Source organism: Hyperolius riggenbachi, chromosome 8 (assembly GCF_040937935.1).
Source record: "Hyperolius riggenbachi isolate aHypRig1 chromosome 8, aHypRig1.pri, whole genome shotgun sequence".
Classification (NCBI taxonomy): Eukaryota; Metazoa; Chordata; class Amphibia; order Anura; family Hyperoliidae; genus Hyperolius; species Hyperolius riggenbachi.
In genome coordinates this window covers 268489113-268507351 of record NC_090653.1, presented here as the reverse complement: position 1 = coordinate 268507351, position 18239 = coordinate 268489113, and the positions used below count along the sequence as shown (strand labels likewise).

At 43.6% G+C, this 18239-nt stretch overlaps 1 protein-coding gene across 7 annotated transcripts in view; it reads left to right on the top strand.

Annotated features, from left to right (window-relative positions):
* Positions 1–18239, top strand: part of RALGDS (ral guanine nucleotide dissociation stimulator) — a 250641-nt gene that overhangs the window by 198973 nt on the left and 33429 nt on the right. For 4 of the 7 annotated variants that reach the window (XM_068248834.1, XM_068248833.1, XM_068248831.1 and 1 more), the window contains exons 2-4: positions 5547–5723; positions 14796–14989; positions 16119–16193. In XM_068248834.1, the coding sequence (XP_068104935.1) occupies positions 5547–5723; positions 14796–14989; positions 16119–16193 (446 nt within the window). Of the gene's footprint in view, positions 1–2750; positions 2848–5546; positions 5724–14795; positions 14990–16118; positions 16194–18239 lie in introns of those variants that run through there. The other 3 variants (XM_068248836.1, XM_068248832.1, XM_068248835.1) reach the window with 2 other exon arrangements.

Sequence of the window (18239 nt, the reverse complement as noted above, 5' to 3'; positions counted from 1 at the left end):
CTAATCACCGGTGTAATTTGATCTCTCAGCTGTCTGCTGGCCGGAGCAGAGCTTTTCAGCGCAGGAGACTTGGGCGCAGCCGGCGCCACCATAGACTGTAATAGGAATCACTTCTATGGCGGCGCTCAGTGAGTAACATCGGCGCCGTCAGAAGACGGAGCTGAAGTTGCTTTTAAAACTCAATACTTCGCCCTCCAGCAATAGCTGGAAGCCAAATTCTTTCATTCCCCACCATCCATGGCGGCCTGGAGGGGGAATAGTAATTAACACGTGCGGGACTTGTGCAGCAGCAGGATCAGCCATATACCGGCTGTATCCTGCGCCGATTTCAAATGTATGCGTGCTTGTTGCTTGGGCAGAGCAGATCATTTAACACAGGTTGTTAACCCTATGTCTGCTTCCATAAAAGCAGGAAGTGGACACACTGCAGGTTTATTGCAGGGTTTGTATCGGCTGTAACAAAGCAATGTTTTGCTTTTAAAGGCTATTATGCTGTTGCTTATCTTTCAGAGCAGAGAGGAGGTTCTGAGTTCAGGTCGGCTTCAATACAAGGGAAACAAGATGGGGAGACAGTGGGTAACCTGGTTTTCTCACACACCTGAGTACAGTTTATACCAGGACTCTGCTACTGTAAACTTGCTGTTGTACGCGGATGTTGCGGTCGTCTCTATAGTCCACAGAAGCGCTGATTGGGTTGATAGAAATCTCTTTCTGCAGAGAATGAATACGCATGCCAGGCTAGCTCTGCATACCAGCACATGCAGGGATCCTGCGGTTATCACAAAACCAAGACCAGCAGCAACTTTTATTACGTTGACTGTTTTCAGTACAAGCAATTGAGGAAGTTTTGGGGATTTTCTTGAATGTGCAGAAAGTACATGTGACGGGTGCAGAATGGGGAAGGAAAACTGGCTTGGCGGTAACCCTTTAGCTGCTGTAACTGTTCCGCTTTACAGTCATGTTAGCGGACCTCAACTCAGAACTTCCTCTCAGCTGTAACAAAATGTTTTTTCTTTAACTTGTTATGCTGTTGCTTATCTTTTAGAGCAAATACAAATCCTGCAATAAAACTGCAGGTTGTCTGCTTCCTGCTTTCATGGAAGCAGACCTAGTGTTAACATCCTGTGTTTACAAATTAGCCGCTCTGCTGAGGCAGCCAGCTGACACAGCTGAGAGATCAAATTACAGTTGTGATTAGTCACAGGTGAGAGTGAATTAGACAGGCTAAACTCTAAATACCTACAGGGTGCATTTTTCTGTTTTCCTTCTGTACTGTTCAAGAGTTTGGGTCCACTTAAAGGACAGCTGAAGTGAGAGGTATATGGTGGCTGCCATATTTATTTTCCTTTTAAACAATACCAGTTGCCTGGCAGCCCTGCTGATCTATTTGACTGTAGAAGTGTCTGAATAACACACCTGAAACAAGCATGCAGGTAATCTGTTAGATCTGACAATGACAGAAACATCTGATCTGCTGCATGCTTGTTTAGGGGCTATGGCTAAAAGTATTATAGGCAGAGCATCAGAAGGATGGCCAGGCAACTGGTATTGCTTAAAAGGAAATAAATATGGCCGCCTTCATGTCCCTCTCATTTCAGTTGCCCTTTAAGAGTACCTGCCCTAAAAACACTAAGCTGGGCCAGTAATGGACTGGAAATACCTAAACTAAGTTTAGAATGCCACAGGGATAGCCATATTTCCTTTTTAAGCAATACCAGTTGCCTGGCAGTCCTGCCGATCTACTTGACTGCAGTAGTTTCTGAATTGCATACCCGAAACAAGCATGCAGCTAATCCTGTCAGATCTTTTTACAGAAACATCTGATGGGCATGCTTGTTCAGGGTCTATGGATAAAAGTATTTAAGACACAGGAACAGAAGGGCCAGCCAGGCAATGTGCTTTGTCTAACGCCTATAGTCCCATTAGCCCCCCCCCCCCCCCCTTTCCTTAAAAAATAAAAATGCTGCTTCTCTGGGTACTATACTGACCCTCAAACACTGCTGTTCCAGAATGAGGATGCAGATCAGGTGATCCAACCTCACTGGCTGCCTGCTTGTTCTGTATATCTGAACCCAAGACCTCTGCATCCCTATGCATAACAATTTCTTATGCTAGGTGCATATGATACAATTTTCTGGCATATTTACCTGCCAGATCGATTTTCTTCCAGCAAATTCAATCGATTTTTCGATCGATTTTCGTTCACATCTATGGAAATAGATTGGAAAATCGATCAAAATTTAGATCGGACATGTTGGAAAAAATCGATCTGGCGGGTAAATCTGCCAGAAAATTGTACAGTTTATCTAGCATTATGTCTGCCCAGTAGCTTGTCATCTCTTGTCTCACACCAAAACACAAAATCATCCAAGTTCTGTGTGAAAATAGATGAGGTTTTTCCTGTTGCTCAGTGACCCGTGTTTGTGTACATGCAGCACCAGAGGCGGTCACGTCATGTACAGATTCTGGGAAGCTATGTACAGGGTTAAGCTATGTCACGGGGCAGAGGGCGTCCCCCCTAACCTATAGCTTCAGGTTTGTCAGGTGGAGTTAGGGGCGTGGCTTGAGCTGTGTAGGTGCAGGGAGGGGCGTAACCTGTACATTCCATACCATACGTTGCATAGCAGGAAGGCAGGCTCTCTTACATTCATCACGGCTTTTCCCCCCCCCAACAAAAAAAAATTCCCTTTCTAGGAACTGAGGCTGCAGGGACATTTATTTAGCCATTCTTTCCTGTTTTGCTTGGAGTAAGGTTAGAGGGTATAGAACAGGGTGCCTGGCATGTAGCGCCCTCTCTGAAAGGGCATCCAGGAAGAGACGAGAGGCAACCCGGCAAATGCATGAATGGTATGTTTGCCTTGTGACGTATGGAATGTTTGACAGCATTTTAGTGGTTTCTAAGTAGGTAGCAATCTGTACAGTTCATAGTGCCTTGTGGCTTTGAACACACATGGACGTTCTGATGTGAAGTTATCTGGACTGCTGGTGTGAAGTAATCTAGTAATAACTCGTTACAAAGTGTCTAATGAGGGTCTGCTTCATCTTACCGCTGATAGTCAAATTCCACAAGGATGATTTATCTAGATGGGGAGAGAGGAGATCGGGCCAGTTGCCCAGGGCAACCAATCAGGTATGGTTTGGTGAATTTAACAAGGATTTATTGGTTGCTTGCGGAAACCACTCACTTTTGTAGCAGTTTGTACTTGCCTGTCAGCAAATCATCCTTCATGATCTTACTATAGCAGGCAGAAATAGGAGGAAGAATGTATAGGTTGTTGTGGACAGAAATGTATGACTGTGTATTTCTACTGTATGGGCCTGGATATGAGGCACTGACCGTACTGAGTGACATGTCAGGTGTATTATTACACCTTTGTTGTTTTTTGGCTTGTAATTGGGGTATATCAGGTGGTGATGTCGCAGCCCTGCTTCAGGAAGTTCTTTCTTTTTGAAAAGTGTTAGTGTAATGTGTTTGTTTGTTTTTTTTTTTTACATTACAATACTTCCAGTAAATGACACTTCCATGGTTTTAATATGGACACTAGTAGTTCCACAGAGCAGGAAATATATTACAGCTATGAAACGTGCCTGGAGTGGGCCTCTGAGTCTTATTTCCTATTGCCTTAGCTAGTAAAAAGAAGAAAATATATTTATGAAAACATTCAATTTCTTTAAAGAGAAACTCCAACCTAGAATTGAACTTTATCCCAATCAGTAGCTGATACCCCCTTTTACATGATAAATATAATGCTTTTCACAAACAGACCATCAGATTTTGTGCTGAAACCCCTCCCACAAGAAGCTCTGAGTACCGCGGTACTCTGGGCAAACTGCCACAATGTAACAATGTTCACAGACAGGAATTAGCTGTTTACAGCTGTCTCTAACAGCCAAAACAGCTAGGAGCAGCTACATAACCTGCCCACAGTAAAAATGTCACCATGTAATAAATGTCAGAATGTAAATCGGGGAGAGGAAAGATTTTACAATGGGCAAACACTGACTAAATCATTTATACATAATTTATTGTAAAAATGAAGCACTTTTTTACTACATTATTTTCACTGGAGTTCCTCTTTAAGATAAAGTTGCTGTAAAGTAAACTGTAAATAGTTGATACCTACGTTATGTCTACATATTGAGGAGGTGTGGCTTTAGCTGAAAGCACAGCCAATCTTGTGCACCCATGTGACTAAAATGGGAGTGGTTTAGACTATGTGAAAGTAAGCAAGCAGCAAGCAGCAAGAGGTCAATGAGGAGATGAGGGCCTCTTTAAGTTTTTTTTTTTTTTTTTTTTTTTTTTATTAAATTTTTCAAAAAAAGGCCCTTCTGATGCATAGATGACTTTAAATAATGTATTAAATGCATGCTTAGACTGCAAGCTCTATAGGTTAGGATACCCTCCTTTTCTTCTTCTGTGCAGTGCCCTGTAATCTATTCGCTGTGTACAAATGAGGGATACGTGATGATTTTTATATTAGGTCTGTGTTGTTCATGTGGTATTGTTAGCACAAAACAATAAAAAGGCATTTCATTGCATAACAGGTTTAGTGGATAATCGCATTGTGTTTATTATTTCACGCGGCGTGCTTGGCCATCTGGTGACTGGCAGCTGTGACAGACACGTTGTAGTGGGTGTCATTTTCACGGAGGCCCGAGATCCGATTACGTTGTGAGAGAGGATTAGGATGTATGCCGTAGCGAAAGAGGCTTCAAACTGCTTTTGAAGCGGCCGGCCGGGCCTAGGGAGCTGTACATTGACGAGTCTAGCATTTTAAAAGCTCACCTCCGTTTAGGCATGGGGTTTTTATGTACTTAACAAAACAGATTTTAAATTGTGTAAATGTTTTTTTTCCAAAAAAAATGATTGCGATCTGAATGAAATGCATGCTGCAGAAATTTGTAGATCCTTAACATTCTTCTGCTGCCTGCCCCATCCCCACCCAAAGTCAGTCTGAAGCCATGCAAAATGATCAGGGGTGTGCAATTGGGAACAAAATCATCTGACTCAGTTTATGGCACCTCCGACTCCAGGTACCCAAAATTGCTCCGACTCCACAGCCCTGATTGTTATCCTTATTTAAAGGGAACTAAGCGCCATTTTTTTCCTGCCGTATCTCCTGGTTTCTAATAGCCATAGCAGCATATATGTTCCGTCTAGCTGCCCTTAGGGGAAGTGTGAAGATGGCATCTGTGACTTCTCTAAACCTTTTGAAGCACAGTGTCCTATCTCCCACCCCCTGCTGATGAAAGCTGCTGTTTTCTGATCGCTAATGGGTGTTATAAAATAATTGCCGCCGTTTTTATCTGCCTGACATTTCTGTGGTCCACAGAAGTAGGGCGATAAAAGCCTCTGCTAAACTCTTAAATCTAAAAAGAGGAAATATGGATTTTTTTTATATATTGAGCCACGTTGTTGGCATCCATTTTTAATGTGCTGTTGAGATGCTCCCCAGAAATTTTTATATGTAACTGCTCAGAGTTTGTAATATTTGCTGCAGTCTTTCTCCATCCAGTAATTAACCATTCTCCTCCTTTCTTCACAGAGCTCCGCGCAGGAGATTGGAGAAGAGCTGGATGACGGTGTTATCTACAGCATCTCCCTCCGCAAGGTGCAGCTCCACCACACGGCCAACAAGGGGCAGCGATGGCTGGGGGTAAGCAGGGTACCGTCTCCCATGGGCACTGCAGAAGGCGGGCTTGCCGGACCGCGAGATCCCACGGTGAGGAAGACAGGGATAGTGTGCAACTAGGGTGGCGGGAGGAAGAGGCACCAGTTACGTTCTTTGAAGAGACACAGTCATGGATGAGGCATTATAACAACTGGGATTCCACTCTGTAATTGATCTCTGATCCTAAGCTTAATTAGTATCTGATTCCAATGTTTGTCTACATTTTCTGGCTCCTTCAAAGGATAACTGTATCGGTTTGCCCCAAAATGTATCAGTCAACTATATTAGACCCCCATCCTAATTGATACAGAGACCTGGTGCCCTTCATGTACATGCTGACCATTGTAAACCATGCAACTTCCTGTCAGCGCAAAGAAGCAGGAAGTAGATAGGCGGTGGGACTTATGGTGCTTCCAACATGACTGCTTGTCTTTCACACAATTATCAGATACTCTGCCCTCTGTCTACCTCCTGACTTCCCTTAAGACAATTTAACATGAGAAGAATACAGAAGCTGCCATATTGATTTCCTTTCGAACAATACCAGTTGCCTTGCTGCCCTGATGATCTATTTGGCTGCAGAAGTGTCTGAATAACACCAGAAAAAAAGGAAATAAATATGTCAGCCTCCATATCCCACTCACATCAGGTGTCTTTTTACGTTGACTGGAAATTACATCACTACTGTTTACAACTGCCAGTGTGCTTTGTTGAGGCACTAGGCCTCAGTGGCAGCCAACCATATTTGTTTAGTTATGTTTTAAGGCCCATCATGACACTGCCCCAAATATGATGACTCTGCACTGAAGGTCATGTTGAGAGCTGTAATAACCCACTGCCTGAGCTTGCTGCACAGGCTGTATTTATTTTAATTGTACCTGTTAGTTACACATGGGAAAACCTAAGAATCAGGCATTATAATAGACAGCCTTGTTTAGGGTCCTGTCATTCTGACAGGAACTGAAGAACGGAAAAACAATACAATGCAATATCGGGACCAACAGCAGTTCCATCCTGGTAAAACATCCCTCTCAGATCAGTTACAGAGTGCAGATTCTGGTTATTACAAATGCATATAATGTGACTGTTCTCAGTTCAGGAAACCTGAACTGAGAGAAAATGAAAGGTGCCATTGTTAATTCATTTTTGAAATTCCCGCTTCCTTTGCTGTTGTCGCGATGCGTTATTCTGGCTGCGCTGCCTGCATACTTGTTCCAGGTGTACGATTCAAACTACTGATGTCCACTTGACAGCGAGGGAACTGGCATTTTTTTTCAAAATAATAAAAATGGCAGCTTCCATTTTCCGGTGCCCTTTAAAATGGTTCCTGGTTATCTGGATGTGGTCAGGGCAGACAGAGGCGGGCAGAATTGTGCCATCATATTCATGGTCTGCCAGCTTCGCTTTCCATTAACAACTTTCTCCCATGCTCTCATCTGTCTACTACAGAGCTCCTCACTTTTTTTTCTCACACACGCACATTGGATATATCAGAGCTTATTCAATAATAGTGACTGAGTCTAAAGGGACCAATCTGACTTCAGGCTGTTAAGACACAAGTTTTAATTGTTTTTTATGTGACTTTGCGCAGCCTGTTTTCATTGCTTAATTAAATTGGCCCACTAGAGATGTTCTTCTGGGGAAATGCTCTTTAGCCATTTTGTCCGCCAACATGGAAGTGATTCTGACAGCAGTAGATCTTGCACCTGCTGAGTGTCCCCATCACTCTGATGCCTTCAAGTGAGACTGTACCAGTACATGTTTGTACAGTCTTCTGTTTCATTGGTGTCAGAGTACATCAGGCAATGGGAGCTTTCTTCGCTGGGGACACAGGGCCATAACAAATTAACAGTGGTTCCGATTTGTGGATAGGGTTGTTCTGTGAGATGCTAGCTTTAGGCTGGTGCACACCAGAGCGGTTCTGAAGCGTTTTTTTTAAACGCTTGCAGGGAGAAAACCGCTTGGCTAATGAAAGTGAATGGGATGGTGCACACCAGAGCGGTTCTGAAGCGTTTTTTAAAACGCTTGCAGGGAGAAAACCGCTTGGCTAATGAAAGTGAATGGGATGGTGCACACCAGAGCGGTTCTGAAGCGTTTTTTAAAACGCTTGCAGGGAGAAAACCGCTTGGCTAATGAAAGTGAATGGGATGGTGCACACCAGAGCGGTTTGTTTTTTCCACAAACGCAAACTCGGGGGCTGCAGCATTTTTTAGATTTCTGAGGCGTTTCTACCTCAATGTTAAAGTATAGGAAAGTGGAAAACCGCTCTGAAAAATGCTAGATCAGAGCAGTTTTCCAGGCATTTTGTTACAGTAGCTGTTCAGTAACAGCTTTACTCTAACAATATAGGGCATCTGCTACACAAAAACCGCTCCAAAAAACGCTAGGCATGTTTAGAAAACATGCCTAAAATCGCTCTGAAATCTGCTTCAAAAACTCCATTTTACACAGCTTGGAATTGGACCAATGAAAAGAAATCGCCTACTGCAGTAGTCCAATCCCAAGCTGTATACAATTAACATAAGATTTGAATCCGCTCCAAATTTTTCTTCCTTATTGGCCATCCCCTGGTTAATGCTCTTTCATCTAAGCCACTTCAGCCAGAGTCTGTTATGGTTGCTGTAGTCAACAGTGTTTCATCCACAGAGGTTCTTGTCCATATAGTCATGGCTGTCCCTGGCTTTGGCTGTACATGAGCATGTTTGCTAAATAACCATTTATTTGTGCATTTTCTGTGCATGTTTGTTTTCTGCTGATATGTAACTCCTCCTCCAAACTAGCCTTTTACATTAGTTACCTGAGATGATCAGTAGTGATTGGCTCAGGTGAAAATCTGGAGTCAGTGTAGGTGTCCGTGTTACCGATGCTGATTAGTCTCTTGCGGCGAAACTGAACCAGTGTATTTGTGTACAGGTCTCAGCAAAGTGTGTTAACTCGTTAACTCACCCATGTTGTCCCCTCCCACCAATGCACTGCCTGCTACTTTCCATCTTTCTGACACCGGGATCTTGAGATACAGATTACCCAGCAAGCTCCTGGTGAACCAGAACTCCTAGGAGTGTGTAAGGGGCTAAAAAGGACCACAAAGCCCTCTAAGTAAAATGCTATGCAAAACAGAAATTTGCCTTCTTATAACAGAAGGTATCTGTGATTGTTCAGGTTGGAGTGAGCATATGTCTCCCACAATGCATCACTGCTGAATATGCAAATCATCCATTTGTTGTCCCTGATAGCTAGACACCTCTCCAGAATGCAATGATGGGAAACCTGGATCTTGTAACTGACCCTTCCAAAGGGAAGTTCTCTGGAACCGGTGCATCAAATATGAATATTATTTGTAGTAGCGAATGGGGAACTGTGCCATTACCCAAACAATGAGGCCTGGTGCACACCAAAAACCGCTAGCAGATCCGCAAACTGCTAGCAGATTTTGAAACGCTTTTTCATCTTTTTCTGTAGCGTTTCAGCTAGCGTTTTGCGGTTTTGTGTAGCGGTTTTGGTATAGTAGATTTCATGTATTGTTACAGTAAAGCTGTTACTGAACAGCTACTGTAACAAAAAACGCCTGGCAAACCGCTCTGAAGTGCCGTTTTTCAGAGCGGTTTGCGTTTTTCCTATACTTAACATTGAGGCAGAAACGCATCCGCAATCCAAAATCTGCAGCAGCCCGGGAGTATGCGTTTCTGCAAAACGCCTCCCGCTCTGGTGTGCACCAGCCCATTGAAATACATTACCCTAGCGGATCTGCACCCGCAAGCAGATCGCAAACCGCAGCCGAACCGCTCTGGTGTGCACTAGGCCTGAAACCTTTTTGGAGTATGAACTATGCCTGGTGCGCACCAAAAACCGCTAGCAGATCCGCAAAATGCTAGCAGATTCTGAAACGCTTTTTTCTTTTTCTGCAGCGTTTCAGCTAGCGTTTTGCGGTTTTGTGTAGCGGTTTTGGTGTAGTAGATTTCATATATTGTTACAGTAAAGCTGTTACCGAACAGCTTCTGTAACAAAAACACCGGCAAAACCGCTCTGAACAGGCGTTTTTCAGAGCGGTTTGCGTTTGTCCTATACTTAACATTGAGACAGAAACTCATCCACAATCCAAAAAATGCCTCACCCCGGGAGTATGTGTTTCAGCAAAACGCCTCCCGCTCTGGTGTGCACCAGCCCATTGCAATACATTACCTAAGCGTATCCGCAGCCGCAAGCGGATCGCAAAACGCAGCCGAACCGCTCTGGTGTGCACTAGGCCCTAGAGCTTGAAAGATCGGATTAAGCATGCTAGACGTCAAGGTTTAGGAAAAATGAAACGTCCTTACAATTAAGTGTTAAAATGGTGAATCATAGCAGTTCTGGACACTTTCCAGATGTTATCAGAGCTGCCAGCTAAATGATCAGGCGGCTAGTGTCTTTTATTTGTTAGTACGAGTTCCACTTCCTGAGCAAGTGAAGTTATTTGCATAGTCCATCAGCAGGGCCGGTGCTTTTTATAGGGGGCAACTGGCCAATTGCCCATGCCCCAGAGTCTGTATGCGCCCCCATGTCTCCTCCCATATTGGGAGTGGGTATTGGGGGGGGGGGGGGGTCAGGCCACCTTATGTGGCTGTCTTTTTGGGGGGGGGGGATGCTCTATGTTAATTTTTGCCCAGACACCCATTTTATCTAGAATAGGCCCTAGACTCCTTAGCCGAACAGAAAAGGATGGCTTTCTTTTTTTGTCTCAGTAGACTCTGTCGTCTGCAGCTTTAAGATGAAAAAGAGCCGTCCATGTTGAGGTTGACTGCTTGTATCATTACTCTTACCTCAACCAGACGGAGTCCAAGTCAGGGATAGGGCGGGGGCAGCCCAAACGCCGGCCAAGTGGAGGTCAGCCAACAATTTACAGTAAGAGCGTCTATTGAGGATCCTGACCTGCCAAACTCTCCGGGGAAGGAGTGCAGTTTACAGAACCCAGGAGCGGAAGGGTAAAATAAAACACACTCAGGTTAAACTATGCAGGTTGCGGGCTAAAGAAATATACAATCTACACATTCCCCAGTCTCCCTGGAGAGGACCGTGCTATTAATCAGACAGTGTGCATGTTCAGCATGTTGTAGATGTGACACCAGGAAGGAACCCTGCACTTAGCTTATAATGTCCTGCCATAAATTAAAACAGTCTGGAGTAGAAACAGGGGGGAGACTTGTTGTGGTCGCAATCATTTCAGGTTACAGTTCCCATGATGCTTTGCAGGTATTATAGGGAGAACCACAGAGCAGTGCAGAGGCTTAAAGTGACCCTAAATTAGGCCTGAGTAAATATTATCTGAGCATAGGTCAATTAAATTTATACAGTAGTCGGTGGACTTTTGGGGCTTGTTCACACTATGAGCGTTTGCGTATTTTAGAAATCACCCTGAGGCCTCTTGCACACTGCATGCAAATCCAATGTGTGATTTTTTTTTTTTTATTATTTATTTCTTTATTTTTTGCTCGCATCCAGGGAAAATTGGAATTGCAAATCTGATTTGCAGGTGGCCTAAAAGCGCCTGTGCAAGGATTCCCTATGAGCGTGTTCACATATGAGCAGTTTGAATGCGATCCACTTTCACAAGCGCTGCCTGTATCATTTTCTGAGCGCTTTAGCTCAATGGAAGGTACAGAGAAATCGCAAAGCGCTTGTAAAAGTGCTTTGTATAGCAATTTCCCGAGTGCTTTCATGAATAAATACATTGTATGTATTCATTTCCGGGTGAAAGAGTTCACTTCCTGACTGACGTCTGGAAGTGGGGAAAAAAGAATCGCTCTGCAAAAGCTCTTAGCGCAGGGAAAAGCTATTTTAAAAAAAAAATATCAAATCACGCAGCACTTGCAATAGCGCTGGCTATTTATAATGTGAACATAGCCGTAGTGAAAATTCAATGTCAGGTTTTATTTACCTTATCCCAGAGAGGTATGCAAATTTGTTCAAACTATAATTGTTGTAATGCTAGGCACACACCATACAATTTTCTGGCAGATTTACCTGCCAGATCGATTTCCTACTTGTCCGATCTGAATTTCGATTTTTGATTTTCCAATCGTTTTTTTTTATCGCTGTTCATAGAACTGATCAAAAAAATGATTGTTGGAAATAATCTGGCAGGTAAACCTGCCAGAAAATTGTATGGTGTGTGTACCTAGCATTAGTCGTTCCAAAGTCCTTTGTATCAAACAATAACAAACAATTGCTGAACGCAATGGGTCCTCAGTTTAACGCTTCCGCTAACGATCTGAACGGTGGAACGCCGCAGTGTCGCCATTTAATTTAAACGTGCTTGGCCATCGATCGTTCATCGCCAAACGTCAGATCGCTGGTTTACACGGACGGTGATCATGCATGTGTCTTTGGCTTTGTTCTACCCTTCATCTATGGCGATTTTCCAGGAAATAAGTAGTTTTCCCTTTAAGTGCACTTTTCACAAGTCCCCACTGGGTGTGAAGGTTTTGATGTCCTGGGCACAGGAACAGCAACACTATAGAACAGTGATGGCTAACCCAGCTGTGACAAAACTACGAATCCCATCATGCCTCTGCCTCCTCGAGTTATGCTTAGCTGTCAGAGTATTGCAAAGCCTCATGGGACTTGTAGTTGCACCACAGCTGGAGTGCCAAGGCTAGCCATCACTGCTATAGAAGCTACAGATACTTGCACGCTCTTATATGAACATCCACATCCTGCATATCTGTGTGTTGTGTTTTTAAACATGACAAATGTGACTTTTTTTTTTTTTTTTCCCTGAAAGCGGTGGCATTTTGTGCAGTGTGTCAGCAGATGATGGAATCCGCTAACAATGCAGACAATAAAAGGACAGCGCTGCCAACATTCCATACGTGCTAAAAATCTGCAGAGTAGGTGCCTAAAGAACGTGTTGTTTTTTCGTTCGGGGAGCATGCCTGGGATTGATACAGTTTCGATAAGTCACATGATTCAGTTCTGAAAGAGAACAAGTCATTTGAAGGAGGAAAAATCCTGCCCGGGTCATCTCTGTACATCACAGTATTTTAGGCATTCACCTGGCTGGCGTTTGACTGACTAGACAAACAGGCATCCCTTTATCCCCTTTAGAGGTGTCACAAAAGCCAGCTGCTCTGAATAAAGCAGAGCATGGAGCTAAGGGATGCTGACGTGAGATGTAGTTTGCCGCCTTAAAACAGAAAGTATTTGCAATCATTCAGCTTTAAGTGAGCGACTGTGATCTCCCACAATGCATCACTGCTGAATATGCTGTTGGAATGAAGAGATATAGAAGAGAAAGGGGGGTCGGCACTGCAGTTAGATCTACTTGCAGTAAGGGCTCGCAGGGTTGCGGCAGATTCGCAAAGGCTTATTCTGTGCCCAGCACCCACCACCAGCTCACAGCTCGCAGCCTCCACCCAACGGTATGTGAACTTTTTTATTGCACGTAACTGACGTACCACAATCTATGTATCACAACCTATGGATTAAACACGAAACACAGCAAGTGCCGGCTCTGTATCTCCTTGTCTCTACTGCTGAATATGCAAATCATCTCTTCATGCCCCTGTAGGCAGGCGTACATCCAGAACTGCTGGTGTATAGTGAGCCTATAGCTTATAAAATTTTGAGCCACATCAACCCAACATGCAGACAGCCTGTCACGGACTGTTTTTTTTTTTTTTTTAAGCTTTCTTGGCCCCTGTTGCATGCAACAGAGGTCCCGGGTAAGCAAGGCTATTAGCCCCGTGCACGGAAAAAGCGTGAGTGCCCTAAAGCACCCCCACAAAACGTGCACGAGTAGCCACGGGCCCCACAATGCTGCAGGGCCCTTCCGGTTGTTCCCCGAAGGGAACCTTCCCCCTTTGCCTTCGGCTCAGGGGGTGGCATCCTCCAACACCCGAGGGGTTGAAGGATCCTGGGGTCCTCCGAGGAGGACCCCTACTGCGCCCAGTGGTTACCCAAAGGGCCTGGCCATGTGGCAACCGTGTCCACATGGTCTGGGTGGCTCCCCCGAGAGGGAGCCGGGTGGGAACCGAAGTCCCCGTGCCAGCAAGCTGGCCCCGACCTTGCGGCCGGAGTGATAAAAATTCCGCACTCTCCCTAGCCAAAAGGCCGGGGAGCTGCGTTAGTTGGCGATGCATATGGGCAGTACAGACCAAAGCACCCTACTTCCGCCTGAGATCTGCCACATCTCAGGTTTTTTCAGGTGCACCTGGAGCGCCACTTCCAGGGGCAGTACGCCTAAGCAAAGCCCTCAGCCATTCAGCCTCGACCATGGTATAGATCCATTCCACCAGCCTCTGGGAATTATGACTAGGCGGGACACACTGCCACTGTGCCATCCCTCCAGGTCCCCCAAAGGTCCCCTCTAGCAGAACAAAAACTACACTTGATCTTAGCCAAAAGGCCGAGAAGCGACGGACTGTTGGTCCTCCTCAGTGCATGGCAGGGATTGATATGGATCTATGAGATAGGGTTTGGGCTGGGCAAGGACAACAGAATACCCAAGCAGCTGGGGGTGACCCAAAACCACTAGGAAAGTATAGGGAACTAAAAGGGACCGAACAACCTTCTGACAAAAAAGCAACGCTGTGTAGTTTTGCCTTAAAACAGATATTTGTGATAATTCAGCTTCAAGTGAAATACCTTCTGTTTTAAGAAGGCAAACTGGGCGTTGCTTTTTAGTAGGCGGGCTTTTGTCTTTTAGTTCCCTATTCAACACTTTGTATCAACATCAGCTGTTGCATTTGAACCTTTTTTGCCTTTGGTATAGGCACATTGCCTGATGGGGTGTGAGCATCTTGTATGAATACAATAACCTTTGGGTCTTTATGAATACAATAAGTGTGGAATTGCCTAAAGCGATACTTGGTCTGCAGCAGGAAATGACACCTCGCACAAACATTGATCAGTCCTATTTGTGTTCTAATACCAGGACACACTGCACAAAACCCCTTTTCATGCTAATGTAACCTTGGCTGCTTGTCTGTAATGGGCTGATGCTTTCTGTCTAACTACATCTTGCTCTTTTTACCAGCTGATGGCACTAACCGATCCTCGCTAACCCTCTGGGCAGACCACCCCGCATAGTAAAGTTATGGAACCATATTGACACCTATTTTTTTTTTATCTTCTGTTTTCTGCATACAGTTTGAGAATGAGTCGGGTCTTAGCCTGTATGAAACGTGTAAGGTTCGGACCATCAAAGCTGGGACCCTGGAGAAGCTGGTGGAATACTTGGTGTCCGCGTTCAAAGGCAATGACTCCACCTACGTCACCATATTCCTGTGCACTTATCGGGCCTTTGCAACCACTAAACAAGTGCTGGACCTATTATTAAACAAGTGAGTGGTGCCGATGTGTAGATTCTGTATTTCTACTGTGGAAACCTGATGCTTAAGATGTTTTGAGTAAGGTTATGTTGGCCAGGGACAAGTCGGGTTGGCCTGGGATGGGCTAAATTGTCTTTATGCCAAGCAATATTGACTTGGACAAGGTTGTTTTGGGGATAGGCCTGGACTGGGTTGTGTGGGCCTGGGTTAGGTTGTGTTGGGTAGACCTTGCCTAGATTTAGACAATTTGCATGTCAAATGTAATAAATGTCAGCCTCCTTATCACTCTCACATCGGGTTTCCTTTAAGATGATCTTGCAGTGTATGACCATAAATGAAAGATGTCTTCTATTAGGCTCTGCAAAGGTTTCTTCTTAATCCACACCTTAAAGTGTAACTGTCGGGCATAAAATCAAAGATCAATTCTTTATTTTTATCTGGTAAACAAGTAATAAGGATGCTAATCAGGCAATCCAAACGTTAAAATCTCTATTACTTTTCTTGTTTATAAATGATCATTCCCCAGTTTACCTGACTCTTATTTGGTACGTTGCTGCACAAAAGGAAGTTGCAGGGCATGCTGGGTTGTCCTTTTTTACTTATGTACATTAGTTAAGTCTGAGGGGAAATAAAAAAAGCTAAAAAGAACAACCCAGCATGCTCTGCAGCTTCCTTTGTGCGGCAACGTACCAAATAAGAGTCAGGTAAACTGGGGAATGATCATTTATGAACCGGAAAAGTAATAGAGATTTTAACGTTTGGATTGCCTGGTTAGCATCCTTATTACTTGTTTACCAGATAAAAATAAAGACTTGATTTTTTATTTTATGCCCGACAGTTACACCTTAATAAAAGAGCTGGCCAAAGAAGTACACAGATAAATTAGTAATGGTTGTGAAACTTTATTAACTGATCAAAGATCTATGGTTGTATTGTTGAGTTGCTAATGAACCAACCAAGTAAACTTTGAAAAGGCTTGACACATGGCAGGAACTTCTCAAAGTTCACCGAAAGTTTGAAGTGTCAACAAAACTAGAACGACGAGTTTCGGCCTTTTAAAATTCCAGTGGTTCTTAAAAGGAATTGTAGGTATTTAACTTGGTTCTCAACCAAAGATGACTTTTTTTTATTTTTTTTAAAGGTTTGGGCGCCTCCATCCGCAGCTCAATGGCGAGCACTCCCATAATACTGTGGACGACAGACTTGAGCTGAAAAAGTAAGTTGAGTCAAGCATTAGCAGCACTTTCTGCCTTGCTTGGTCACATGACCTGAAGCTTTTCAGCGGATGGACTTGGCAACAGGCTTATCCTAGAGGCGATTAGTATAACATTTATGGCCGAAGCTATGCTTAAAGTGTACTTGTACTGACATGGGCCATCACATAAACATGTGTAGATATCAAATTATCAATCCTTCTTAGAACTTTCCTGTGTTCCCCCTTTTTATTATTTTTTTTTTTTCTGGATCTCTGCTACATCAGGGAAGTTCAAATACACGTTGGTTTCTCAGCAGAGATGACCTCGACGGCCCTTTTGGTGAGAACCATCTAGCATGCGTCAGAGGCTTTAGAAGTGTTCCTCTCCCATGCAAGAGTTCTATGGCTTGTAATTAGTTATCTGAGAGCTTCTCATCCGAGGAGGTCTTTATTGGTTGCTTGAGCTGAGTTTAATTCCGCATGTGTTAGTAAGCTCAAGTTTAAATGAGAAACTCATTTGCATATCTGAATTCCTAGCCCATACAGTGAAAAAAGCGAAATGGAACAAATCCTAGTTCTGTGTAGGTTTGCAACTCTATATACTTATATATACATGTTAATCTCATCTCACGTTACTTTAGTAACAATTTCCACTGATGCAAGTGCATCAGAACGAACAGAATTTTTTTTTCCCTCTGCACTTGCTGTGTTTTTTTTTTGTTTTTGTTTTTTTCGGTCTGACTGGTTTGCTTGGAAGGTCCCATTCCATTGCACTGAATGGCAGTCACACCAAATAACTCAGCATGCCGTGACTTTGTGAGTTAGTTCTACAATTATTTATCTTCTACATTTATGTTCTTCAGATTTGGTTTAAATAATGGTTTCAATTTCTGTTTGACTTTTTATGAAACCTTTTTCATTTTTCTGTAATTGTCCAAGATCACAACCTCAGCTGAAAAACTGATGAGGCGGACTTGCATGAGAAATGTCTAAAAGTTCTCTGACATAGAAGGGAAACTTTTTTTTGTAGAGCGTTTTTTGAACAACTTTTTTTTTTTTTTTTTTACTGTTCCAACTGGTCCCCAGCATCCTCTTTCTGAAAGATGAAAGAGCAGAGGATTAGCTGCAGCCTGCTTTAGACAATGTCCTGGAAAGCCCCGTCTGTGACTGGCCTTCTGCTCTGGCTTTCCGAGTCTGGAGGCCACCGATTAATACACGTATCATGTTTTACACTCCCCTCTTGGGCGTTGTCGCCGCTGCCCTTCAAAGATGTTCCTCTGAGCTTAATCTTTCCTAGTTCTTACAAATATTACTCCCAAAAAAGCACATATGGCTTTCATTGACAAGCCCTAGATAAGTAGATTGTGTTTATATATATTTTTTTAATAAGTTGAAAATTGAACCATATCGAAGACTTTTACTCAACTGAATGTTTTCCATAAATTTTACTTAACGTCTGGCCTCAAATGTTCTCTTAACTCTACGCAGGTACTCTGTGTAGAAGCTCAGGTGAGTCTTCACAAGGGATGTCCAGAGCAGCAGGCTGAAGTCTCAAAGCTCTCTCCCTGCTTTACCATCATACAGTTTGAGACTTTGAGCAAAAGGCCTGCCCAAATAGCTTTCTGTTAACTGCTTTATCTGGACTGTCTGGAATTTGTTTGGGGTTTAGAAGCTGCATTTTCCACAAAATGATAACCTCGGGATGCACTAGTGAAGGAGACCTTTTTGGTAAAAAGTGACTTGCTTGTATTTTAAAACAAATCACTAACTCAAGTTTGTTGCCTTATTGATCAAAACTTACCGTAATTTTAAGCCATTTCAAAAACCACAATTAGAGCCAATTAGAGCCTAAGTCCTGCCGCCACCAGACGGACCACAACGCTTGCTGGCAAGTGGATTGGCAAAGGTGCCTGATCTTGTTCCAGTTTAGATACATTTTACAGATTCATTTTCCCTGAAAAAGGTACCGCTGGATCCTGAAATGTTGTCTTATGCCTGTTTGCATAAAGTTTTATAAATAAGTGCCAATCGGTCACAGGAAATGATCACAATTCTTTTGGATGACAG